The sequence below is a fragment of the Rhopalosiphum padi genome, chromosome 3 (assembly GCF_020882245.1).
Source record: "Rhopalosiphum padi isolate XX-2018 chromosome 3, ASM2088224v1, whole genome shotgun sequence".
NCBI lineage: Eukaryota > Metazoa > Arthropoda > Insecta > Hemiptera > Aphididae > Rhopalosiphum > Rhopalosiphum padi.
In genome coordinates, this window is record NC_083599.1 from 10152015 (window position 1) to 10179994 (window position 27980).

At 25.5% G+C, this 27980-nt stretch overlaps 3 protein-coding genes across 4 annotated transcripts; all 3 read left to right on the top strand.

Annotated features, from left to right (window-relative positions):
* Positions 1-810: 810 nt before the first annotated feature.
* LOC132924654 (protein TRC8 homolog) lies at positions 811-6597 on the top strand. The gene is made up of 9 exons (XM_060989082.1): positions 811-1548; positions 2569-2800; positions 2881-3197; positions 3259-3449; positions 3579-3831; positions 3896-4125; positions 4183-4429; positions 4490-4810; positions 6345-6597. Exons 2-9 carry the CDS (start codon positions 2605-2607, stop codon positions 6393-6395), a joined length of 1806 nt encoding a protein of 601 aa, XP_060845065.1. The 5' UTR covers positions 811-1548; positions 2569-2604; the 3' UTR covers positions 6396-6597.
* Positions 6598-7484: 887 nt separating this feature from the next.
* On the top strand, positions 7485-9053 carry LOC132923771 (uncharacterized). Its single transcript, XM_060987731.1, has 2 exons — positions 7485-8637; positions 8714-9053. The coding sequence occupies exon 1, from the start codon at positions 7649-7651 to the stop codon at positions 8588-8590; it is 942 nt and encodes a 313-aa protein (XP_060843714.1). The 5' UTR covers positions 7485-7648; the 3' UTR covers positions 8591-8637; positions 8714-9053.
* On the top strand, positions 8503-27970 carry LOC132923770 (glycosaminoglycan xylosylkinase homolog). 2 transcript variants are annotated; one of them, XM_060987730.1, is made up of 8 exons: positions 8503-8634; positions 18233-18430; positions 19372-19544; positions 20113-20306; positions 21544-21721; positions 22902-23078; positions 23845-23904; positions 24057-27970. In XM_060987730.1, exons 2-8 carry the CDS (start codon positions 18284-18286, stop codon positions 24256-24258), a joined length of 1131 nt encoding a protein of 376 aa, XP_060843713.1. In that variant the 5' UTR covers positions 8503-8634; positions 18233-18283; the 3' UTR covers positions 24259-27970. The 2 variants fall into 2 exon arrangements, with proteins under 2 accessions (XP_060843713.1, XP_060843711.1); XM_060987728.1 differs by lacking the exon at positions 8503-8634 and adding an exon at positions 14293-17728.
* The last annotated feature ends 10 nt before the right edge of the window (positions 27971-27980 follow it).

The following is a 27980-nucleotide window of genomic DNA, read 5'->3' on the forward strand; positions in this document are numbered from 1 at the left end:
AAACTTCACAAGGGTACAACGTGGCCTTTTTGACTGGTTTGTCTGGTTTGTCAGGTTAGCGTGGTAGGTATAATAATATTTTATACGGGCGTGAATATATTGTACACGGGATAAGTTGGTCGAGCTCCGGTTCGAGCGGTATCTTTTTAGTGGAATAATATAGCAATGTGTTTAAAAAAAAATTAGGTGTACAGTCCAAGTATTGGGGCATTAATTGTTCCAGGCTCGACCGGAAATTGAAGTCTGCGCACGCCTATGATCATACCTACTTAGATAACGAAATATAAATCTATTTTCAAACATGAATTAGGCATTCTTTTCCTCGTCACCAGTTTGTTGCACATACTCATAATTATAAAATCACAAAAATAATTTTTATAGTCCTTCAATGTTAACTATATAAATAGTAATTACTAATTAGGTAGGTACTTTAAAATTTGTCTACTCATTAATTTCCATTTCCTAAAAACAGCCTCCTCCCCGATCGTAATATGATAAGTAGACTACGTGTAGCACATAGGTAGATACATAAATGCTGAATAAGTAACATATATATACATATTATATTTAATAAAACAATAAATAAATATAAAATTATTTGTTAATTGCTACAAATTGAAACTTGAAAGCACATTATATTATAACTGAGTGAATTAACTCATACGTTTTTGATATATTTTTTTGAAATACAAAATTTAAGGACTTTAGAATTCAATAATGTTAATAGTAGATATTTGAAAAAAAAGTATTTAAAATTTAAAAAAATGATTATATAGTATTTACATACAAATAACTAAAAAATCAATACAATTTAGAATTTTATTTCTTGCATCAGTTAGATCATAATACCCATATGTATTTTGTATGGTTTGAAATCTATTTATCAACCTTCAAAGGTCATTTATAGCGCATTAGCGCTCCTAGACTCTCAGTGGCGATGGCGATCTGTACTAATTCTGTACTTCTGTAGCACAGATATAGATAATAATAATTATTATTATTATCTATAATATCTGTGTTCTGTTATATTTTCAATCAAATTTTCAAACGAGAAATTATTCCTTATAAAAATATGCCTATTACCTTGTTTTGATTATTTCATAAAATTCGTAACTTATAGGGATTCGTTGCCAACGTTCTATTAGGATACGTTCCGAACTTTGATACCTAGTCTACATCATACCCCTGGGACACACTGGATACAAAATTCTGATCAGCCTGCAGTAAGTAAGTTGGTTTAATGTAATTTTATCGTAGTTATTATTGATTTATACGTTTGTTGGCACTATTTAGTATGTAGGTACTAGGTACCCCTGATTTGAGAAAAACCACCACCTGTGAATTCGCATTTATCATGACTTGTTGAATGCAGTTGTACTCGCTGTGACGAATAAAATATAACGACAATAATGATAATAATATTGTTTTTTATTTATTTGAAATAGAAAACGTGCTGATAATCGAATGTTTTTAGTCGTTCAAAAGCATTTAAGATTCACTGAAAACGTTTCTATAGCCGTTGATGTCAATCAATTATTATATCATATAGTATGTGTTTTAAATATGTTTGACTTTGATAACGTGTGTTTTCGAGAAAATCGTACCTATTTCATGCTTTTAATATACAGCAATGTCAGCAATGAAATAATATTTCTATGGAATCCCCGAAAAAAAAGATCCAGGTAAAAAAGATCACGAAAAAAAGAACTTCTTTAAAAATATTCAATATATTAATTGAATATTAATTAAAATTAAAATTAAAAAATGATCACTTACTACACAGTACACACACATTTACATGACTTGTATCCATACACATAAAAATATTTAAGGTGGTAGGTAATTTTTAAAAATATTGAAATATAAAAAATATATTTTTTTTGAAAAACGTTGTTTCCTATTGTATACAATTATGTGGAAAAGTATAAAAAATGTATCTTTCATTCTTTATCTTTATACTTACCTAGTATATTTTTATATATTAACTTAGAGTAATATAGATTATAGACTATAGAGTAAAATACATTTTTATTACAACAATATACATTATAATATAATTATTTTATAATTTTTTTTAGGACCCATTGAACAATTAATGTTACCAGCAACATGCTAAATGTTTTTAAGTTATATATATATTATACATTTATAATGCTTGTAAAATTATAACATGATATTATCATTAATTGATAAATAATTAATAATTATTTGATATCTTTAAATTTTTTTTGGGGGATAATTATTTTTATATAATTTCTATTTGTGTACATGTGGGTTGTGTAAATATGTGTAAGTAATCATTTTTTAATTTTCATAATCAATTATATATTTAAAATGTTTAAAAATTGGTCTTTTTTACCTACTATTTCCATGTATTTGCTAACGAGAAAAAATCATCTCGATTAATTAACATGTACCATATACATGATGTAAAACATTTTTCACGTGTTTTCATAAAATAATTTTGTGACATTGTTTTAGCTGTAATTGTGATTGTGTCTTCCAAGACTGATTTGATATGAAAATTTTGCTAAAATATGTATTCATAGATTTTATAATTATTTTCAGGTTATTCTACCTATTGTTTGAGTTGAAGTATATAAAATGATAACTGTTATGAGTTTTTGCAATTTGTTGAGGGTTCCTCTCATTTTTATTATAGACCAACTATTTTATAGTAGTTTTGAGTTTCCATATTTATATGATGCAATATTTCCTGTAAATAGCACACTCAGTCAAGTTGATATCAATGAGTCTGAACAATATTACAAAGCTTTCTTCAAAATCATATCATGTTTAAGTAAGTTCAATAATTTGTCGAAGAAAAATAATAATAAAACAATGTACCGGTTTATTCGATTTAATTTTTAAATTTTTCAGTGTTTTGTGCATCATTAAGTTTATTGGTTCTAAATGTAAGGTATTTATTCATACTATACCTTCAAGGAGTTTCTGTTTATATTGTATTTTATTCTTACTGGGCAAACATTCAAACAATAGAAGTTTTATCAGGAAAATATGAAAACTTTAATGAAGACATTGTAAATGAAGTTATAACATGGAATGTTTATGGAATAATACATTTTTTTACACATTCACAATTATACCAGTTATTCTGCAGTATAATGTTACAATATTTTCTATCATTAGTATTTGAATTTGTTCACGTCTTAATTACTGATCATTCAATGCATAATGTAAGCATCAAATTTAACTAACTCACCTTGAATAAGAAATAATATATTTTTAATGTTTTAGATTTTCAAGTATAGCTTTTTTATTCCTACTTTAATTGCATTAATACTCAAAACGAGTAACATTTTAAATACAGTAATTATGTTATCAACATTGTTGCAATTGTTTGTTTTGATAAAAACATTTTGGTTTATTGTATTTATGATGACAGATTTAATTCGGGATGGATATAACTATACACAAGAGATCATCAAGTAAGGCTATTCTGTACATTATTATTACTAATATTAGTTTTTTATAAACACCAACCAATAAGTATAATCTTAATATTTTATGTAGAGTTTGTATACCTAATATTTGATATATTTTTTATTTTATTTCAGTAATATTGGAGTATTTATTTTTATTGAATCAGAATGGTCTCGTCTTAAAATATCAAGTGTCTTACGAATATTTTGGGTGACTAGAGTACTACTTCACATTCTACACATGCAATATATAGAAATAAAAAATGAAACGTTGTTTGAAGCTATAAAGTATTTCTTAATAAAAGGAAACGACACATTTATAGCGGTTTTGGGGATGACAAGTTTTGTATCATACTTTTGTGATTATATAGGAGCATTCTTCCAATGGGTAAAATGAAGATATAATAAATAGGCTTAAATTTTCAAATCTTTTTAACAGTTTATTTGATTAGGTGCTATTGGTTGATGAGTTGGATGACATCAGTGGTGGAATAATTTCTGCAATATTATTTGTTATGCTAGCTTTACAAACTGGTATAACAGGATTAGATCCAGAAAATCGTTTGATAAAACTCTTTGAAAATAGTTTTTTAATTTGTGCTATCTTACAACATTATATTCTTAATATGGTTAATGAATTATTAATGTTTTTAACTGCTTCGTACAATACTTCACTTAAAAGGTAGTATATTAATTATTATCAAAAATGTTTTAAAAATAATTTTTTTGAATTTTTTAGGCATTTAAGAGCTCTCTTAGTTTGCGGATTTCTTATAGTGTTATCAGTAATTATTTTAATATATTTGTGGTCTAACCATTCAGTTAGTCCTTGGCTACTATCAGTTTCTTCCTTAAATATTGTAACTATTATTAAAGTATTGGTATCATTGGCTGTCTATTCATTATTATTAATTGATACTTATTGCTCTAAAGCCTGGGATAAATTGGATGATTATGTGAACTACATCAATTTATTTGGAAATATAGTAATTTTAGAAATGCCTAATATTTATTTCATAATTTTTTAGTTAAAATTGTTATTTTAGGTAGAATTTTGTTCTTCCATATTTCTTCTTCTGAATGGTATTTATAATGTGAGTTTTGTATCTGGTGGTAAAATGCGTGCATTCATTATTTGGATACAAGTATGTTCAAACACATGTCAAGCTAGGAATAAATGGGAAGAATTCACTAAGCGCAGTACAGTTATGAAAAAAATTGAATCATTATCACAAGCAACTAATATTCAATTGTCTAAATTTAATGATGTTTGTGCTATATGTCTTGAAAATATGAGATCAGCAAGAATAACTAAATGCAATCATTATTTCCACGGCGAATGTCTGCGTAAATGGTTCTATGTAAATGTAAATAAATATTAATATTTCTTTTTACTAAAATTAATTGGTAAATTGTGAAATAAGTTAATCTTATATTATTATTTGAATGCAGTAAAAACTTTATGTGATCTAATACAAATAAAATTATATTCAAATAGACAATATTACTTATATTAGTAATTAGTTTTAAATACAAACATTCAGAAAGTATTTTAACACTACATTCAAGTACTTTTTTTAAAAGTTTTCAAATACTTTAACTCAAGTACTTTACCCTTAACATATACGCTGGTGTATTTATTTTATATACCAAACCTTTAATTTATTTTGTTCTATTTTTGGTTCATAATAGTTTTCAGTTATTCTCCTGATAATAGCCTTTTTTTTTATGATATATATACCAATAGTTAGAAATCTATTTTAGTCATCTTCCGATATTTGTAGTAACATAAACAAGCTCTGTATTAGATTATTTTTTTTGTTGTTGACCAAAATACACAAATAATATTTTTATCAATTATACTTAAAAAGTTAAAAATTATAACAAATATTATTTTTTCTTTTTTATGTTGTTATAATTATTATGTAATTAAATTTATTATTAAACTTAAAACTAAATTAAGTAGCACTTAATATTTTATAAGTAAATAAAGGTAATTATTTATGCAATACCATATTGATTTCTGTAAAAATCAAATTGGTATATAAAATACAAAGTATATAGTATACAGCTTGTCCCGTGAGGATTTACTCATTGCAATATCTCCTGAAATAATGAAGATATCATAATTTTGATTTTTTAATAAGTGTCACAGGAACAAGAACTACAAATATTTGATGTTTTAATTTATTTTAATGTTTTGGTAAAAAATATATTTTTTTATTTAGTTATTTCCAAAAAAATGAAGATAGCCATTTTGTAGAGTTTATTTTTCTGAAATATTGACGTTTCAACATTTTAATTTCATAAATCTCCTGATTTTTAGTATTTTTTCTAATTTCGAAATAAACTATGAATTATTTAATACGATATAGTAGTATTAACGTATCAAACATGTGGCTCGAATGTTCGTATGGCCGCCGAACGCTTTCAGTGTAATTCACAGTTTTTCTCGAAACTAAAAAAAATATTAAAAATCAGGAGATTAATGAAATTAAAATGTTGAACGTCAATATTTTTAGAAAAATGAACTCTAAAAAAAGGCTATCTTCAATTTTTTTGAAAATAACTAAATAAAAAAATATTTTTTTTAACTTTTTTATCAAAACATTAAAATAAATTAAAACATGAAATATTTGTAATTCTTGTCCCTGTGAAACTTTCTAAAACAATGATATCTCTATTATTTCGGGTGATATCGCAATGGGTAAATCCTCACAGGACACCCTGTATGTAATTATTGAAAAAAAAATTATATTATGTGTAGCCAAGGCCTCAAGAATTTTGTCTAACATAAATTGATTAGCAGTTTTGATGTATTTACCAATTGTTGTTTTACTTAAATTGTATATAATTTTAATTTGATTTATTAAATAATTTATTTTTTATTTTGTGGCTTAGGATCAATGTCCAATGTGTCAATATGTCATGGTATTTCAAGCAACAGAGTAGAAATATAAACAAATCTAGACACAGAATATAATCAACTTTCAAGATCTTAAAAACAATATTTATAGTGATATAGTGATAATTATTAGTTATTTTGTACTGATTAGATTTTATTCTTAGTTTTTACGAAATATGTCTACAACTTTACAATTTGTAAAAAAAAGAAATGTTATTTTGTATTTTCCTCATGTTTGTTTATTGTACTATTTGCTCAAAAATTTGTGTAATTATAAATAATAAATAATTTGATAATTATTCAATATTTTTAGAATTTTAAATTGTATTAATTCTATTGATTTATTGTCTATAGATATTTTAATAATGATATTTTGTAGTATATTATCTAAATTCACACAAGTATATGAATTATTTTCTAAATTAAAATATTTACTTTAAATTTCAATTAATCAGTGTAGATATATTGCCTTTTATTTTTTATTGTTATATTGTTAATAAATATTACTGTATAATATAGACTCAAATATACAATTAAATATAATGTTATGTATATAATTTGTTAGTATATTAAATTTATTTTTTAAAACAATATTTTATTTAAAAAAAATTTGAATGTATTCAAAAACTAAAAATTCTAATGTTATTAAAATTATATTTAAATACTTATTACCACATACTTAAATCTGATTAATATGAATATTATTTTTAACTTTTAATAGTTAATAGGTATATTTATTTTTTTTAATTTGTTTTAGTAAAAAACATACTTATAGTAGAAACTTGAAATACTACTATTACTTAAATTATTATTATTGATTTAAATATTATATATTGAAATTGTAAAAATATTTTTATTTATTTTTAAACTGTTTATATCACACCCTATTCAGATTATTTTAAGTTTTTAGTTCAGCTGTTTAAATAATACCCAAAACTTTGAAAATTAAAATCTACTGTACAACAAACTTTTAAAACGACTTTAGGTTTTCAAATTTGGTTTGTTACAATATCTAAATGATAATAATGTTCAATTTCATGGATCAATTTCATGGATCAATTTCATGGCTCAATTTAATTCGTTTTGCCCATGTTTTACGCTAACCTAACTATGATAAAGATATGAACCTAACTTTATCACGTTTTTGAAGCCATTTTGTGTACCTAATTTTTTCGGCCATTTATAACTCATGTGATTTTTATGTACTATAGGTGTTTGGTTAGGTTAGGTAGGTACTTACAATATTTCAAATTACTGTATTACAGCGGGCTATTTTGAACGTTTGGAAAATAAATAAAACATGATGTGCCAAATTCATACACGTCATCGGGCAGAGTATGAACGACGACTGGAACGCATACAACCGGCTTTGGATCGCGTCAAGTCATTGCTGCGTAGTAGTTGCAAGTCGAAAAGTCTGATAAATTCTCAGTTTTACGTGTCGGGAGAATGCGCGGCGTGGCTGGTCGGTCGCACGGAAAGATTCAATGTAATTGATATTTTTGCCGTGGCGTATCTTCCCGCAGACTTTGAATTCCCTCACAACAATGCAGTCTACATGGAGTCTAATTACTATACGGCCGATTATACCACGGTGATCAATTTCCTTACCGATGGTACCGATTACCAACCGCCAATACAGGTAATATTTTCATGGTTCGATTTTTCCGTAGTATCAGTTTTTATAAATCTATTCGACACCGGCATAATTTTCACGTACGAATGCCTGTGCGATTACTGGAAGTGCATTGTAACGAATAACGGTTGCTTGCAACATGGCGAAGTTCACTATCCGCTTTTGTTCAATTCGTCTTCACTGGATGATGACACTCTAAGGACTTTTCGAAGGCTACAGCCTATATATCAGAAATTTAGGAAACGTGTTTATGATGTTTCGCCCCGCAATCATGACGATTATTTACTTAAAACGTCAATCGAAATCAACCGCGTCAACAAATATTCGATGCGGCTGTTTCCGATCAAGAGTATGAATAAATATAAGCCTCAAGACGTGGCTATGTCTTTTTGTGATTACATTTACTGTACGTTCTGCAAGCGTCGTGAATTGTTGGCCATTAAGTATGTACATTTATGGAGACATAAGACGTATGCACCACCACATGGCTACGGCTACAAGGCAGCTCAAACTCGTTTTCTATCATGGCAGTACAACAACTATAATGGCAATAATGACAATGATATCTACACCCTCAAACACTGTAAATGTATACCACCATTTTGAGTATTTCTAGTGATGTTGGAGAAGTATAGACTACCAGTGTTCAAGTAGTATGTAAATTTAGTTTATTTTAGAATTTTTATCTATTATAAATGTACATAAAACATTTTTATTTTTCAATTTCAGCGTAGACGGATGAAGGTAAACCATATTATATTCCTAATTTCAGTAAGGCTGATAGTATGGTAATTGAAAATAGTACATTTCATTAATATTTACTAATGTTGGATATAAAACTTTATATTGCATCACAATTACTATTGAGTGATATCAACAAACGGCAACAAAACACAGGAACTGTAATAATGTATTTTACTCGGTATTTTATATTATTTTGTTTTAGAATACGTGTACTTAGGTAATAGATAGTTTAATGACAAACTCATAATTGGTTAAAATGTTTTTGAAAACAAGGTAAAGAATTATTTTTGATATTAATAAAAAATAAAACTGCATAAAACTTAAATTTGAATTGTGTAAAAATTATGTCGGTATACATAGTAAATATTGATACCCTCTTTAAGTGTTTTTTTAAAATTATTTTACTAAAATTAAAATTATGATACCATACCATTATGGTTACTTTTAACATATTATTTAATTTTTACCTCGATACATATTATATACTAAAGCCAGAATGAGTTAATTTTCTTTTGTTGCTTAAATCAATTAATTATGATTTATATATATGGGATGAGATTAATTTACCTTTAAACATTCATTATTTCAAATAATTTTAAGCCATACAATACAACATTCTTAAGTTTTTTTACTCTTTTGAGTGATAGTATACATTATATACTCATATATTCTCCAAATATGCATTAAAAATGAAAAAATATTGAAATATGCAAAAAAATGAAAAATAAAAATGTCACCTTTGAAGTCTGTTACATGAAAAAAATTATAGTTTTAAATATTTTTTATCCTTATATTTTTTTAAAGTTTTTTTACTTTTTTGAATGACAACATAGTTTTAATTTCATATTCTAAAGCAGAATAAAACTATAATTTTTTAATAAAAGCGTTGTTTTTATAACAACTTGAAACTGTAAAAAAATGTTTTCAATAATATGAATACTTTTTGAAATGGTGAGTGGTTCATCATAAAAGAATCACTCTGTATACTTATATACTTAACTAGAGTTATATCATTTATTTCCTTATCATATAAAAAATATGCCTATAAATGGCACTCAAGACTCAAAATTAGCAAAATAGCACTAGAAACCATAAATATGCAAATATTCATAAATAACAAATTTAAATGCAAAATGCATCTTTTTCTGGTTAATCTTAGACAATGCTTTCCAAGTTTATAATTTGATTCATGTAACAGAGACTTCAAAAGTGACATTTTTATTTTTCATTTTTTTGCATATTTCAATATTTTTTCATTTTTAATGCATATTTGTACAATATATGAGTATATAATGTATACTATCACTCAAAGAGTAAAAAAACTTAAGAATGTTGTATTGTATGGCTTAAAATTATTTGAAATAATAAATGTTTAAAGGTAAATGAATCTCATCCCATAAATATAAATGTATAATATGCAAACTAAAATAATTATTTTAATAATACTAAGGTGTTATACTTAGAAAAAACAAACAATTCATAACATGTTTAAAAAGTAAAAATATTTTAAGTTGTAGTAACACAACTTTATTTATATAAACACGTATAAATGTATTTATAATATTAGTATAACCTAACCTAACCTGTACTATAATTTTGAAAAGATTCCCTGTTCTTTAATTTTTGTTGCCTTAAATCAGAGGTTTCCAACTCTTTTTGACTTGCATCTCCCTTAGTCGTTTTCTATAAATCCAGTGGCAACCTATGCATTTATGGCCTATAGACTAAAAATATATTTCAAATAATTTCGTGGCATCCTGGTTGGGAATCTTTGCCTTAAATATATTATACATTTTATTGTCTCATCTCATTTGCTTCAATGACCTGCTTCTTCGACTATTGTTTAAATTGGTTTTATATATGCTTTATTGGCACATACAACAGTACTTTATTGGTTTTTATTGCTGATCACATTGAACAATTTATTTCATTAATTTTTAATAACTAATATCATGTCGGATGCATTATATCTACTACAATTATTGAATTTGTTGTATTTACATTCCAGAGCTGGATCTAATATATTTATAGTTCCTAAATACCTACTACCATATTTTACAAAAAATTATGAAATTTGTAAAATTGAACAAATTTAGAATTATGTATCAAAAATATATTAAAAAAGATTAATAGTTTTTGAAATAATGAGATGTTATATGAATTATTCGGTCATATAGGTGTGTTCAATGTGCTCAGCACGCCTGGTGATTTTTCATGAGTTAAAGTATTTAATACCCTAATCAAATTGCCCATATATTAATTGTATTAGATATACCTAAATTACCAGTCAATTTTAGATGACATTCTTAAAATTAATTTTAAAAATAATTATTATTCACTGTGTATACTTTATAGTAAGTCTGTATTTAGTTGGTCCTTTAGCCTATAAACTTGCAGTGATTTATATTATATATTATTCAAAATTGTGATAATTTAATTGTAATTATTTAGTTTAAAAAAGTCTTATAGTATTAATATAAAGGGCAGATAATAATATATGGGCACTACCTATTTTTAGAGTCGGTATACACCTATGCACCCAGTATACAAAGTTACCTAACCACATTAGATAATAAATCAGTATTTAGTTGCCAATATTTTTAATTTCTAATAATTGTGAACGTAATATAATTATTTTAATACAATTAAATACAATTATAAATTATCTGTTGTTATATTTTTAGTATTATACCCTAGATTATATCAATACTATTACAATGACTATAATTAATTAATTGGTTGCTTATTCAAATTTATAACTAAAAATCAATACTTATATAATAACAATTCTGACATAATTATCTAATTATTTGGTTATAAACATTTGCTTGTTAAAAAACTGACCTATGTATAAATTAATTTTATAATTAGAAGTAGCTATTTAAACATATTTCATTTTTTCTTTATTAATATTGGATTTTTTATATAGGCATTAAATAATTCAATTCAATCTATCTTTGTAATAAATAATTATATCGTGGTACCTATAACTGATTCAACACAGTTACTAGATGTAGTGAGTGGTGTATTGCTAAAATTATTCGTGGATATTGCCTTCTTGACGCTGTTAGATCTTAGGTGTCAATAATATAACCTTAACATTAAATCAAAAAATGTTTTTTTCGCTTCGCTCAAATACAGTTTTAACCCTTATTAATTATTATCGCATTAAAACTACCTAGACAATTATTTTTCAACAACTAAATGAAACCACATAATGATAAAATATTTTAAATATAGTCTTAAAATAAAATATATTATGGCATTTAACACCAAAATAGTCAAAATATACACTATAAATGCTGAGTAGGTATTTAATCCCAAATGTTGTGAATTGGATTTTGTTACTCACACAAGATGAAATTAATCATATAAAATATGCCAATTTTTAACAATAATAATTAGGAATGAAAATATGAAATACCTAAATACTCAAATAGCTACCTACATAATTAAAGTATTTCCTATTGCAACTGCCATATAAATTATTTTAATTACAAATTATAGAACATACTATAAGCCACTTCAAAATTATAATGAATATTTTTTCAATTATTAATAATTATTTAGGTTATAGATATTCAACAATAATTAAATTAAATACAAATATATATAATTATAGGTATTTTGTAACTCTTAAAAGTTTTAAATTATTTAGTATTTAACATAAAAAAACATGAAAAAAACTATGTCATAATATTTTATATTATTGACTACTGATTAGTGTATTACAATTGCATTAAAAATACAAGAATTAGATTCAGAATTACACACTAATTTACAGTTACATATTTATACATGTATACATGTTGTTTATAGATATTATAAATTACAACCATAGCCATGTTAAAAATAGACATAATATGATTATATCGGTTTTTTCTATCTGATACTAGTAATTGCTTTATATATGGCCTTATACCCATTTATCGTCGTTAATTTAAAGAGTATACGCTAAAAAAAAATCTAAAGAAGTGAGTATACGCCGTATACTTCCAAATCATGTAGTTGTATCCATATAATATAAAGGCTCCATTGATTTTTCATTTTTATTTACTTTATAAAAATAATTTAGTGTTATACCATTTTGCAATACTTTTTTTTTTTTTTTTTTTTTTTTTTTTTTATTAGCTATTAGTTGAAACTATGATAGCTCGACAATTACGATTGTACAGGTACAAAATTAAACATTACAATTATATGATATAGACTAAAATGTTACAGTAATAAAATGAATTGAAGACCTATAGGTACATTAATTACATTTACATACTGGCAATTAAAAATATTTAAATTCAATTTAATTATGTGATAAGAAAGGTATCAGAGTATCGGACTATGGAACAATCTGTTTATTTAGAACAGCTGAAAGGAGCGTAATGAGGGGAGTGATTAAAGAGGAAAGTTCAGATAAAAATTTAGTTAGTGGATTATCAATTGCGTGGATATTGGGTAGAGGTATATTTTTGGAGTTAGTAACGGAGGCGTAAGAAGTTTTGGGAGGGGGAGGGGTAGTCTGGTGATGAAGAGAAGTGGGTACCGGAATCGGATTCTGTGGTTTTGATTGAGTGATTTTGCGTCGTTTGAGAAGAGCTTTGAAAATTTGACACCCTTTGTAATTGGAAGTGTGATTACCCATGCATAGGGCGCACTTGGCTGGACTGGTTTTGGATTTGGTGCAGTCTTCGGTGTGGTGGTCACTCCCACATTTGACACACCGTGGAGGATGGTGGCAATAATTTGCGGTGTGACCGTAGTTTTGGCAGTAACGGCACTGAGGTGGACCACTCTTTGTCCTATATGGTAGTTCGACTTTTACATATGTGTGCAAAATTGAAGACAAGTTTAGGATATCTTTATTGTTGGTGTTGGGATTTAATTCCACAAGAAACAGTGGGCATGGGTGCCCATTTTTTATGACGTTTGTGACTCGTCTGGTGGAGTGACCTAACTCCGAGAGTGCGTCAGATATATCGGAAATGAGTGTTGTATGGTGCAAGTTTCTGATAATGACCTTGTAAGGTCGATATGGTGGAGGCATGAAGGTGTGAAAAGAGGCACTGGTGCCCATTAGATGATTAACGATTAGGTTAAACATAATACGTCCATGCGGTCGAATAATCAGAGAGGAAGAAGTAGACTTACAAGAAAAACCGTTTAGGCCGGTGATTTGTATTAATGCATTTTTGAATGCGGAGTAGTTGGTGATATTTTGAACGTATATTGGCGGAGCCCTGAGGTTGTCCTGTTGATGATGAAGATTTGACTCGTTGATAATATTGGTAGTATCACTAGAAGTATCGAGTTAGGCATCATGGTCCTCATTGTTGGCTAGGACAGCGAATTTATTTGGCGAAACAAATGACTTGGTTTTTTTGGTTTCCGTTTGAATAGGTGAATTTGGAGAAGACGGCAGCGACCGTTTGGATTTGGAAATTTTCGGAGAGGAGTTCATATTAAAAGAAAACGTATTCAACGGAATGAAATCCGTGAACTGATAACTGATTACATAATAAAATGCGATAACAGAGCGAACAACCGTATATACGTGCGGTCTCGCTGCAGGTCAACAATGAACTGATTTGCAATACTTAATTGTACCCTTTTTAAGACTAGGCATTTTAATTTTTTTAACATTTTAAAGAATATGAATTATTAATTAAAAATAAACTATAAACAACATTTTTTAATGATAAAAATCAATATTGATAGTTAATACAAATAGCCATAATTTATATTTTAAGAGGGCATCACACTCGCATGTGTGTTTTCGTCTTACAAGTACGTAACATGGCAAATTTATGCTCAGTAGATCACGTTTAGCTCCATGTTTAAAAATTAGAGTGAATCGACCTATTATGAAAATTGATGGTAAGAACATTATCTGTGTTTGTATGTTGGTTTTTTACGATAGTTTAATTGTTTAACAAGTTATGCGTATATAATTTAGCGTAAATTAAAAATGCTCATAACTCACTTAAAAACCGAATAATCGTAAAAAAACCAACATACAAACACAGATAATTTTCTCACCATAAAGTTTCACAATAGATCAATTCATTATTATTTTTTAAACTATAACGGAGCTAAACGTGATCTACTGAGCGTAAATTTGTTATGTTGTACACTTGTAAGACGGCAACAACATACGCGGGAGTTACGTCCTCTTAATCGCAATTACTCAATTAGATATATTTATATATTAGTAATTAATTTATACTGGATAATAATTATTAACCTTACCACCAAATGGTAAATACCGTACGTGGAGTATCTTATAGTATTTTCCTAAACAATGATCACTTTTCACCGTAAGCTCTTGATCTCTTAGTTTAAACACTCGGGTTGTGTTTGTTAGCTGATGCTTAAATCTTAACACAGAAAAAAAGTTGTTATTTTATAATTAATAATTATATTACTCGTATAATATATTTTGTATACTTTTATTTAAAATTTTTTTTTTTTTAATTGAACATTTAATAAAAATAAGATAATTTAATTTAAATTTAAGTTTATATTTTTTAACAGTAATATTGTTTTTTATTGTTAACGACCAGTGGCGGTTTTGGTTGTATTTTTTTAGTGAAGCGAATTATGTATAACCCTCCCACTATCATAACAAAAATTAAATAGTATGAATGGAATTTAAAAATATAAAAATAGTTATAATATAATATAATTTTAATTATATATATATAGTGAGTAGTGACATATACATATGTATTACAACAATAACAATTGATTAATTATTTTTTTGTTAAACGTAGCCGTGGCTGTGGAAGTGCGGGCTGACTATAATAGTAGATCTATTATCATATTAATATTAATTACTGATTTGGAAATTACAAAAATCATACGATTTAAAGAAGAACACTGTCATAGTGCTAATAAAGGTGCAATATGAGCTATGAAAATTAAACATAAGATAAAGGAATGTTCACTTTAGACTTGTAACAATTTACCCAGGACAAATTTTTGCCCAAGTTGTACAAAGTACAGGAGAAATTAATCGGAAAAAAACAAAAGTTGGTAAAAAAATTGAACATTTTATGTCAGCGTTTTGACGAGGACGAATCTAAAGATAATCTTAATTTTTTAAAGCAAATTGGTCAAAATACAAGAAAAAGATCATTTTATTAAATTTTTAATTGTTTTATTATATTGTACTTATTTAATTTAGTTGTTTGTTAATTATCTTCAACAAAATATGTAACATGTATGTAACCTATGGGCTATAATGTATCTATTTATATAAATTATAAATACCTAAATGATAAAAGACTGAATTTAAATCAAATAATTAGGCACCTTTTTTTCCGGGGACTTTATTTCCTAATATCCTCTCTAACGTCATTGGAAATACGTTGTAATACCGGCGTAAAGTTAAATGAAGAAGAATTTTTTCTCAAATAAAATCATAAATACGTTAAAAATTATTAGCGAAATATGTGCTATTAGTGAACCAAGAAATTCACATTTTGAGTATTATTTACCACAAAATTTTAGGTGAGGCGCCGTCTCACTTGCCTCACCCTTAAAACCGCCACTGTTAACAACTAACACATATATTTCCTTGTTTTTGTCTAAGTCCTTTTTTTTTTAAAAAAAAAAAACTCGTGTTCAATATTTTTACCAACTTTTACAAAATATTTATTAAGTTCATAATTAATTATTCCACCCGATTTAATTGTATTGTTAATATAATAGAAATCTCATCGCTTATAAAAAAATATGAATAAAGTTAAAATTAATATACCCATTAAATTGAAAATTAAATCATTAATAATCCATGTTTCACTTAAAATGATAACATCAAAAAGCTCATTAAAAGTATTGGGACTTTGTACTTCAGTGTTATATTATGTTCTTTTACATACGCGTAACACAGCAAATCTACTTTATCACAGTTAATTTACAATTGAATCGATGATTGCAAAAACGACCCGAGTCACATTTTTTGTGAAATTTGGATATTAGCAAAAACACGTCATGCTAGTCATCTGTTTTTATGTGTTGAGTGGAAAAACGGCTTCAGTTATAACGTTTTTATTATATATTTCTACAAGTATTCATTTTTAAATAAGAATTTTTTTCAGAATTATTTAAATCATACACTTTTTATCAATTATCCAAAAGTTTTAAAAATTGACTCATGTCGTTTCTGCAATCATCTATTCAATTAATATTAGATCAAATTTGTATATTATCAAATGTTTAGAGGAAAATATAAACCGTGTTTGATTTAGGAATGTTGACTACATAAATCTTGTAAAAACGAGTAGTTAGTACATTATACTTAAATGCATGCAAAGAAGATATTAATAATTTTCAATCACTTGTTTTCAATAGTTACAAATTCATAATAATTGATATTTACACACAGTGGCGTACGCAGGATTTTTTTAAGGGGGGTGTCATAAATCATAACTATATGTGCGAATTGACCTTTTTTTTTAGTCATTGTTTCATAATTTGAATAGATACTTATTTTTAAGGCGGGGTGTCATATCTCCCTGACACCCCCCCTGCGTACGCCACTGTTTACACAGAATCCATCTCAAATTTGTTAATTAGAATTTAGAACTTCATAACCCCTTGTACAAAATACTTAGGCAATTTAACATGTAGTTTTGCTGTTATCACCTTATCAGTAAGTGAATAGTGATAAGTGCAAAATCTACCAATCTACTAGTTACTACCTTCATTCAATATTTTCATTTTTTACAAATATATAAATCAACTGTATTATTATAATTCATAAGGTGTAACTGTAATAGTTAAACAAACTATTGTATAGAATAAAAATGTTTTCACATAGTTTTATAGAAATGTAGTTCTGATTGAACTATTAAGTAGTAAAACACATTTTTAGAAACAATTATGTTATATCTTAGATGCTACTATAAATATTACTATATAACTTTATTGAGCATTTTTCTTGTTTTGTGTTTAAATGTTTATTTAGTGTTCTTTTTTTCAAAAGATGAATCATCTATAGGAGTAAGTAAACCTTTGAAACTTAATCAATTTAAATTATTATCATTGGTCTACAATATGTTATATAATATGTTATATTGTAATAATTTGTATATTACGAGTTGGGTAAATCAATATCAATACATTAATTATACATAGGTATTGAATAAAATTTATGGAATAATTGAAAAATATATGTAAAATTGTTATTCATTTATTTTTATTTTTTTCTGGAAATTACCCACCCCGAGCACAAGCTTTGCTTTTTGGGGGGTCACGTTTATACTGTATATTTTATATATTATTGTAAGCTAATCTTTTATGTCAAAATATATTATTATTATTATTATTACTTATTTACACAAAGCCCACATGAATATAATGCTAATTTAATTACGAAGTTAATTCTTAATAATATATAATAAATGGTTTTTTTATTTTTAAATCAAAATGAAATATTTTTTAAATTATATTATAGATACTTGCTAAAAAGCAATAATTAATATTTTCTGTATTTTTACTTTTTAGAAGCCATCTGTAATAAAATACAATGCAACATACTCTGCTACTCAAAATATTATGAATTCGTTAAGTAAACTTGACAAAGAGTATGATGTACCAGTACCAACTTTTCAGTCAAATGTTTTAAGAGAACTTAATGTACTCTTAAGTAATTTAAAATTAAAGATCAATGGTGATATTGATTTATTTGCTGCTACTATTAAAGTAAGTATTTACTTTTTTTCTCAATATTATTAGTGTTTGAAAAGAATATATTTATTGTGTTCACATTTATACTTAGTGAACATCACTTAGGTGTATTAAATAGATTGCAGATGTGAATGAAATTTATATTTATAATAGGAATATACAATTGAACCACTTTAGGTCATTTCAAATGAAATTCCTTTTTTAAAATTTATTTTTATACTAGTATTATGTTATTTTATTGAAATTTATCTACTTGTTGATAAATTAGTAAATTTTGTATTTAATTTATACATGTTAAGACTTTTTATTATGATATGGTTTTTATAAGAAGTTTACTATTTTTATAATTTATAATATGTTATACATAACTAAAAAAAAAAGGCGGGCAAGTGGGTATCGCTCTGCTGTATAATAGAGATGGAGAGTAAGTCACTATAATGGATATGTTAAATTTGAATTTAATGACAGATATCACCTAACCTTGCATTCAGTACAACTGATTTTGTATTGTTAGCTATAATAGTAAGGTAAACTGACCAATTATCAAAATTAAAAGTATGAAAATTTATCTATGCTTAAGCAATGGATTTTTAAAATATTTTAATTTTTAGCAATATATGAGTATGTAAAATTTTGCAAATTAAAAATGTTCACAACTTGGTTAAAAATTAAATAACAAAAAAAAGCCAATACGCATGCACAGAAAATGTTCTTATCTTTATTTTGATAATAAGTCAATCTACTCTAATGTTAAAGCTACAAATACAAAATCACATACTGAACTCAAATTGGCAATGTTGTATATTTGTATGAAGAAAACAATACATATGACTCAAATGATTACAGTGTCCTCTCAATGTTTTTTGATCTTGACTAATTTAAATTTTTATCTAAAATGTTATAATTTTACTATAGAAAAGTAAAGTTGTATTATATACTTTAAATAAATTATATAGGTAATGAACCAAAATGGACTTATGCCTCTTTATGGTACACCATATCTGGGATCAACTATTAACTTATTAAAAACATCAAAAATTACCAAGACATATAATGCATTTAAAGGAACCCAGCTTAAGTTAATACTTATGTTTGAAAATAAACAAGAAGTTCTATTTAAACCAAAATGGTATGTACATTAAATTAAAATACTATTTTAGTATAGATTTTTATGTGATTTCTAATGTATATTAATGTAATTGGAAATTTTCCAATATGCGGTCTACCAAAATGGAAAAATAAAAAAATTTAAATTAATTAAACTTTGATTTACTTTTAATACACAGTGGGACATAAGTCATCCTACTTACCTACCACAGTATATAAACAAAATTTACAAAAAATAATTGGTAGTTTTTTTAATATTTTAAATTGTAAAAAAAACATTAATTTTAATATGAATATGTTATTTTTAAAAATTTCAATTTTTGTGCATGTATGGTATTTTTTTTAATTAAAATTTGTGTACAGGAAAGAGTTAAAAAGCTTAAAAACTTTAGAGTTTAAAAACTATTTTTACGGCTCAAAATTAAAAAAAAGTTACTTTACTATAAATAATAATGATGCAGGATTCCCAGCTATAGGTAGAACATAAAACATTGGTAGACCACATATTGTGAGATAGCCATGTAATTGAAAAAATTATTATTTTTTAAATGTAATAAGTTAGTCCTTATTAATGGTATATATATTTTAAGGTACCTAGAGTCTGAAATTATTGAAGGCAGTGTATATGCCGGTAAAGATCGTTATAATGGTGAAATAATAGCATTTTATATTTCTCTTATTCTTGGGTTTCCACGTGTTCCAATTGTGGTGAAACGAATCTTAGATGCATCAGAATTACATGAAACAGCAAATATTGGATTAAAAAAAACAATGTACATAAATTGTAAGTTACCTTTTATCAAAGCTCAAAGTTAGTAATTTTTTTCAATTAGTTAAAGTTATGTTACTTTAATACAAAAACAAACTAAATTAGAATAGAAGTTGGTATCTGAAATTTACTACATTTCTAACTTAGTTAAAAGTTGATTTGGTGAAAATACTAACTTAAGTTAGAAGTTAGTTTTTTTTAGTTTAAAATATAAATTAAAAAAACCCGTTTTTTCAAATTTGATATATTACATAAATTAGTTATAATGTAGGTAGGTAACAAACTTGAACTATTGGAGATGAATAAAAAATGAAATTGAATTACTGATATTGATCAAATTTTCAAGTAGATAGGTAGGTAGGTAATAAGTATTAACTTTCATTTCTTAGAATATCATAACTCATAAGAAAATAGAAATTTTAACAAAATAATAAATATACAAACAGTATAACATAACATATTTGTCTATACCTACTCTATATTGACACACTATAAATACTAAAATTCATACATAATATAGGAAATATAGGCTATATTTCCTATACTGGCTATATAGTATATTTTATAGTTTTATTATAAAAGTAAAATAATAGTATTATTAATATTTTATTTATATAAAAATAAATATTTTTGTCATAAAATTGAAAATTGAAAATACTCGATTATAATCATATTAATACATTATTATCTGAAAAAAAAACCTACAAGAATAACTAGTTACTTATTGGTTTTAATGAGTTAGATTAGATTATTTTACACATTAAATTCAACTATAGTCTGTCCAACGAGAGAAGGTGCCGATTTTGCGCAATCCCTCGCGTCACCGAGCTATCAAAACTGGTTTGCTTATGGCTGGGTATCATTGGGGAATGCGCAGAAAAATGGATTTTGGTTGATTTGCGGCACGTTCTCTTGCTGGAGAGAGTATAGTTGAGTTTATAATGTAAAATAATCAAATCTAACTAATATGCATTAAAACTAACTAGTTAGTGCCCAGTTTTGCCTTTTATTATTTTTTGTCAAGTTAAATAACTATATTGTATGTACATTATTTAATTTAGTAGTAATAATTAAAATCCAAATCCTATAAGATTATTTTGTCATTATACATGAACTGAAATAACTTAATAAATGAAATATAATTCTAAGTAAATAATTTTTTTTATTTTATCTAATTTGTACGTACATATTATAAATTAAATGTATTACTTTAATTTGAACTTGTATAATATTAAATTTTTGGGTCGATAAGCAACAACCAAGGAGACATGTGTTTATGGCAAATGTTATTATTGTAAACGTGAAGATCCAATATGTACAAAAAGTGAACGTCTAGAAGGAGCAGCAATATTTCATCTGCCATCAAATATAAAGCTTAAAAAACATTTGCACCCTTGGAGAAGAACATATATTGAAAACAAAAGAGCCAGGTTTAAAAAATATTTTATTAAACTATTAATTTGTTTTTTTTTCTGTAAACTAGAAACCTACCGTATATCTATATATTTATAGCTTATTAGTAGTATACATTTATAAAATAAAATATATAAATAATAATGACAATGTTTAATTGACCCAGAGAGAATATTTATGAACCAAGTATTGACCATTATTAGCAACTTAACATATTATATTTATTTGTATTACAGTTAATTTATTCCATGATATAATTAATTAATAGTATTATAAATTTATAACTAAAGACTGGCTTTTTGCACTTAAAAAACGTGCAATTAAAGTGCTGAAATGTGCAAAATTGTGTAAAAACAAATTTTTTATTATAGGTATTTATATTTTTTTTTGCTATTTATAATTTATAATATTATTATTTATTAGTTGGCATTAACCATTAAGTGTTTATAAGAATACGAAATTTAAACTGATTTACAGTATTTGATTAACATTTATTATCATATACATATTTAAGTTTTTTTCTGTAAAACGATGTATTCTGTTACTTAATTTGTGTTTTAATTGTGAAAACACACATTCTTCATCGACACTTGTTATCAGCCATTGTTTGTAGCAGTTTGGAATAGCAGGATCTTCTTTTAAATCTAAGTAATTTCCATTTATTGAATCATGTAAAATATTATGTTTGGGATTTTTATAAAATATTGATTTGAATTTTTCATATACAATTTTATTTATTTTATTTTATTTTATTTTTTGTCCCTTTTCATTTTAAATTTACATAAATCTAAAACTTAATAAATTACAAAATAATATCTGTTAATAATAGATGTTGTACTAGATTATAAAATAAAAATATTTATTCATAAGTACTAATTAGTTCATTTTTATGAAAATAAAGTCGAAATGTGAAATTTTATGTAAAATAAAACTTTCTTTAAATTAATTTATATTTCTTGATTTAGATTTGTAGCTTGTTTCTATAGGATTTAGAACACACCATAAAAATATGCAAAATCCGCTCTTTAGTTATTACATTTTTTATTTTCAGGGATAACCCATAAAACTTTTCTTGTATGTGCCTTGGTATAATTTACTATAATTTATTTATTTATTTATTTATTATTATTTATCTATACATTTTAATAGAATAGTTTTTAAGCATGTATGATAAATTGATTTAATTATTTGTTTTAGATGGGAAGATGATAATGATTACTGTGATAGTGTTAAATCTAACTATAGTTCTGAAAGAGTCTTAGATTTTATTGATGTATCTATTTTTGATTTTATAATCGGAAACGGAGATCGACATAGATATGAAGTTGTGGAACAATTCAATAATACTATTCTTCTAATTGATAATGGAAAAAGGTATGAAGGGTTTATAATTAATAATTCTTATCTATTTGAAACCTAATTTGTTATAAGATAAAAGAAAATATCTAAATCAGCTGCATCGCCTGCATCTATTTTTTTTTACTATGATTGAAATTATTAAACATTATATTTTGATTATCAATCGTTTTAAAACAATTTCTAGTTGCTGAAAATGATTAAGATTTTATTAAAAATACATGAAACTTTTCTTCATAATTTTCTATAAAAATAATTCCAAAAACAATATTCTAAAGTATAAGTTTTGTAATATTTTACAATGGTGTATGTAACTTTTTGTTTATTGCATACAGCTTACTAAATTATTTTTGAAGAAAACAAAATTACTATACCATAGTATGTTTAAATCTTTATTTCAATTGATGCTTTAATAGTTCAGTTTGATGCTAAATCTTTATATTAATATAATTATCATAAAAATCTCTAAAATTGAATAACTAAACGTCTAATTGGATTAAATATTGTTGAGTGAGTTCATACTTTGTTTTGCTTAAAATGGAAAAATTGATTAAAATTTAATATATTGCTGTGTCCTATTAGTATGTATATTTTTTAGATTCTCACAGTTTAGAAATAGCCATTGAGATATAGAATCCTAATTTAGATTTTTTTTTTTTATCCAAAATCTTATGTTAGAAACTATTTTTATGTATAATGATTTAAAGATATATAAAAGCTTTTTCGTTTGTATTAATTCTCATGCATGGTGTTATTTAATAACAATAAAAAAATGTTTGAACAGTTTTGGGAATCCTTATAAAGATCACATTGACATACTGGCTCCACTTTATCAATGTTGTATGTAAGTATAATTATATAATATAACATATTAGTATAGGTATTTAGATCTATTGTGATGATAAAATCAAGCTATATAATATGCGATATTTATTATACACATATTATACTCCTATATATTTACTATTCATTATGTTTGTTAAATTTTATAACCAGAATCCGTTTGAAAACTTGGCAAAGACTTAAATCGATTAAAGGCGGAACATTCACAAATATATTACAAAGTATGTTGGACATACACGAGACCTTATCTCTTCTTACTCTACCACATTACCACGCACTTGAGCGACGACTAAAAATTATTTATGCTACTGTTGTTATGTGTCAAAAAAAATCAGATAAATCGATTCTCAAATGATCTTAATAACAATAGCATCGTTAAGACCCAATATTAAATTAATTTTTATATTGTATTTTTATTTGTTATTGTTTAACTGTGATTGCATAGATTGTAAGATATTGTACTTCAAGTCTTAATCCAGACCTACACAATTATTATGAAATTATTTTATAATATCTGATGTCAATGATTTTGTGAGATCTCTCGTGGAACGATGCACATTACATAATCTTTTAAAAACTGATCAAGATAATAATTTATGATAATAATAAATGTAAATGTGTAGGTAGGTAATGCATTACTTGTCACTATTCACTTCAGGGATAAAACAAAATTTGGTAGTTGGTGCCCAAAGCTTTAAGAATATTAAGCTATTAGTTAATAAAAAAGGTTTTGTTCAACCTAGGATGAACAAACTGTGACTAATTTATTATTAAATATTTCTTAATACGTAACTTTAACTTAATATATATAAATATCAGAATATTTATGTATGTTAATAAAGAAATGTATAATTTAATTTAATGTCTAGATTTAAAATTTAGTTATTCATTTTTAATTTTTAGTAAAATGTCTTATTAGTGTTCAGTTATGGGCCAATCAGTTTCTACTGTCATGATTTGTATATTTTAAGTTATACAAAATATTTGTTTAGTAAAAACGCAATTAATAATAATATACTTTCCAGCTTTCACCAATTATGATCAGTTTGAAATTATACCGTTTAGTAAATTTGCAACTATATAAAAATGTTTTGTTGACTTCAAATACAATTGCTAAAGTTTCATTGTCCACTTGTCACTTTTGGTGATGAAATTAAATAGAAGTTTCTCAAAAAAACTTTTATAATGACGATTGGGTTTTGACATTTATTTTTTGGTTTTGTTGGCCCACTAGTCGACAGGTGGTTTTCTTACATTATATTCCGTGTCATACTTAAGTAGCTTCTACTGTTGATGTTCAGCCGAAATTTGTTTTCTAACTTTTTTTGAATTTTACTTATATTTTGTACATCTTGATCAAGTATTACCATATTAGATAATGCACCTTATGCATATATATGCATACATTTACATAAATTACTCTAAATGTTTTATCGCAAATTGTTAAATTATTTAAGTGACATCCAGCTATCTGTGTTAGTGGCGGATTAAGCTATTGCTGCCTACAAGCAGAAAATTTGACGCGGTCTCAAATTATAAAATAATATTATAAATATATTTTATTTTTATTTTTTAAGTACGCCAAATTTGCCGCTTCAATCACCTGATTATTTTGCATGTAGGGTAACCCAACTCTGATTTGTGTTGTAGATAAGTTTTAAACATTGAAACATATCAAGCAGAAGTGACAGCGATAGTCTTGTTCTTTTCCTTAAAAAAGTAGTACTGGCTGATCATCACAAATTGAGAAACATCACACTATTCAGCCTACTATCGAATTTTGTTAATTCCAGAGATATGAAAATGGGCCTATCGCCATTACAGAATAAAGTTTCTATTAGTGGTATTTTGTCAAAATAAATTTTTGCCACTCATAATCATTATCAATTATGTTTACAAACATTAATTTGTAGGGATTATATAATACATTTTCATGGAGAATTCTCCACCTATAACATATTATTTTTGTATAACATTAAATATTACCACCAATTTGCTCTTGGTAGAGTGGATCTGATCAAATCTTGTCATATGGCTTCTTGATCTTAATTTATTGTTCTTCAAAGTCGAGTATCACCCTCCTCCTTTAGGATTTGTTCAGTGCTATTCATACATTTCAGTTAACACATTGATGAACAGTCCATTTTATTATTACGTCCCTTTTTATTGCTGCTATAGCAGTAATGTCCAACTACATAGTAACTATCAAGTATGTATATCACTACTGCTAAGCAGTACCGTTAAATAAATTATTCAATACTTTTAATATTTATAAAACAAAAATATATGATTTACATCAAAAAATTCTTTGTTTAACTTCATCTGAAGATTTATTAACTGATGGTGCTTTGCCTCTATTTTCATGTTCTATGAATATTCCAGTATTGGTATCTACTCCCTCAAATGCTTTGTCTACAGGCCCATGGCTAATAAATAATGTTTCCAAAAAAAATTGTTTACAGACTTGAACATTTTCTTCTTTATTATTCTTAAAAGTATAGACTCTTGTGTTTTCTTTAGCTTTCCTTATACTTGTTATTGGGACATGGTGTTTGACAGGTTTTTAGTAACATTTGACAAAATAAAGTCTTTTTGGCGGTTATAACCTAAAGCTCAAAACTTCTGGTAGTAGGTAGAATGTAGAATAACTTGGATTTACATATATAAATTATTACTTTATTGGTTCAATCCTTTCTACTTTTGAAGAATTTCTATATATTTAAATTATTTTATTATTAAAACAATTTTAAATTATATTCTAGTTTGCAATATTAATTTTATTTTTAGTCAAAATTAACTTTATAATTTAGGATTTAAATGGGCCTCAGTACATAATTTAGGCCGATTAAACAACTGTTAAATCCTCCCCTGCTCATGACTATGACCCAGTGCATCTAAACTTGAATTTACTATCTCTGATCATGACTGATCACTGTCATGTTTGTGACTTTTAACCTTTCTTCAAAAACTCATTTATGGTAAAACTAATTCTTCTTCTCTCCTTCAACGCGGTTGCTTCATAGTTCATGTGCGCCCTACTTGTAACGTTGCTCTGTTTGTTGTATTACAGATTACCAAAATAATGAGAACCTCTCACTCTCTATATTATGCAGACTAATCTAAACACCTCCTTTTCTTAATTAAATGATTATAATATTATATCCAAAATATAAATTTGTTTTGTATTCATATATTTTCAAATATATATTCTGCAAATGAATACAAAGTACTCTATTTTTTATTGTATTTCATATTTTGGACATCCTTCCATAAAATAATTAAATAGTAAAAAATATAAATAATATACTACACAATTCAAAACTCAATTTCCTTGAAAAATCTTAAAAGGTTTGGGATGTATTATATTGAACACAGTAGTCACTATAAGACACATTACGAATATCAAACTAACCCATTGGTTATTAATGATTTCTTTATAAGAGAGAAATATTCATTGACCATTAAGTTATGCCTTAGTATAAGGTGTATGGAGATATTACTTCCTCTGATAAAGTTTTATTTAAGTTAAAAAATTCCAAAAATTCAGAATAACTACCATTATTAAATTAATATTAGTACTAAAATAGTTAGATAGACACACAAACAAATAAAGCAAATGTAATATATGCGGTAAAACTGTAAAACATATTTATGTGCTTCTATGTTTTTTTCAACTGGTCTCTTGCTAAATTATTACGATTTTCCATAAATTGTATTTTATCATTAAATATATTATATTGTATTCAATAATATTATACAATTAGATGTATATTTATTTATTATATAAGTATTTTTTTTATTGTATAAAAGCAACGTTCACCAAAAATATTTTATTGTAAATGTATTCTGTTTGAAAGTACCTACTTTTAATGTGATTATAGTATTATCTATTGTTAATGGTTTTTTTTATAATATTATTAATTATATAATAGTACCTATGTGTGTTGTAGTGAATTCAAATTGTATCTATTGTTATTTATTGTATTAATTATTGTAGTATTATTTCTTGATACATTTTTTTATGACTAAAAAAAGTCAAAATTAAAAAATAAATTGCATTTATAATACATCTTATAG

Bases quoted from the DNA above. Each gene is read 5' to 3' on its own strand.
- LOC132924654 (XM_060989082.1), top strand. From the start codon at position 2,605: ATGATAACTGTTATGAGTTTTTGCAATTTGTTGAGGGTTCCTCTCATT. The intron at 2,801-2,880 runs GTAAGTTCAATA...TAAATTTTTCAG, and splicing joins CAAAATCATATCATGTTTAA to TGTTTTGTGCATCATTAAGT. The intron at 4,430-4,489 runs GTAATTTTAGAA...TTGTTATTTTAG, and splicing joins TCAATTTATTTGGAAATATA to GTAGAATTTTGTTCTTCCAT.
- LOC132923771 (XM_060987731.1), top strand. From the start codon at position 7,649: ATGATGTGCCAAATTCATACACGTCATCGGGCAGAGTATGAACGACGA.
- LOC132923770 (XM_060987728.1), top strand. From the start codon at position 17,609: ATGTTATATCTTAGATGCTACTATAAATATTACTATATAACTTTATTG. The intron at 18,431-19,371 runs GTAAGTATTTAC...TAAATTATATAG, and splicing joins TATTTGCTGCTACTATTAAA to GTAATGAACCAAAATGGACT. The intron at 23,079-23,844 runs GTATGAAGGGTT...ATGTTTGAACAG, and splicing joins CTAATTGATAATGGAAAAAG to TTTTGGGAATCCTTATAAAG.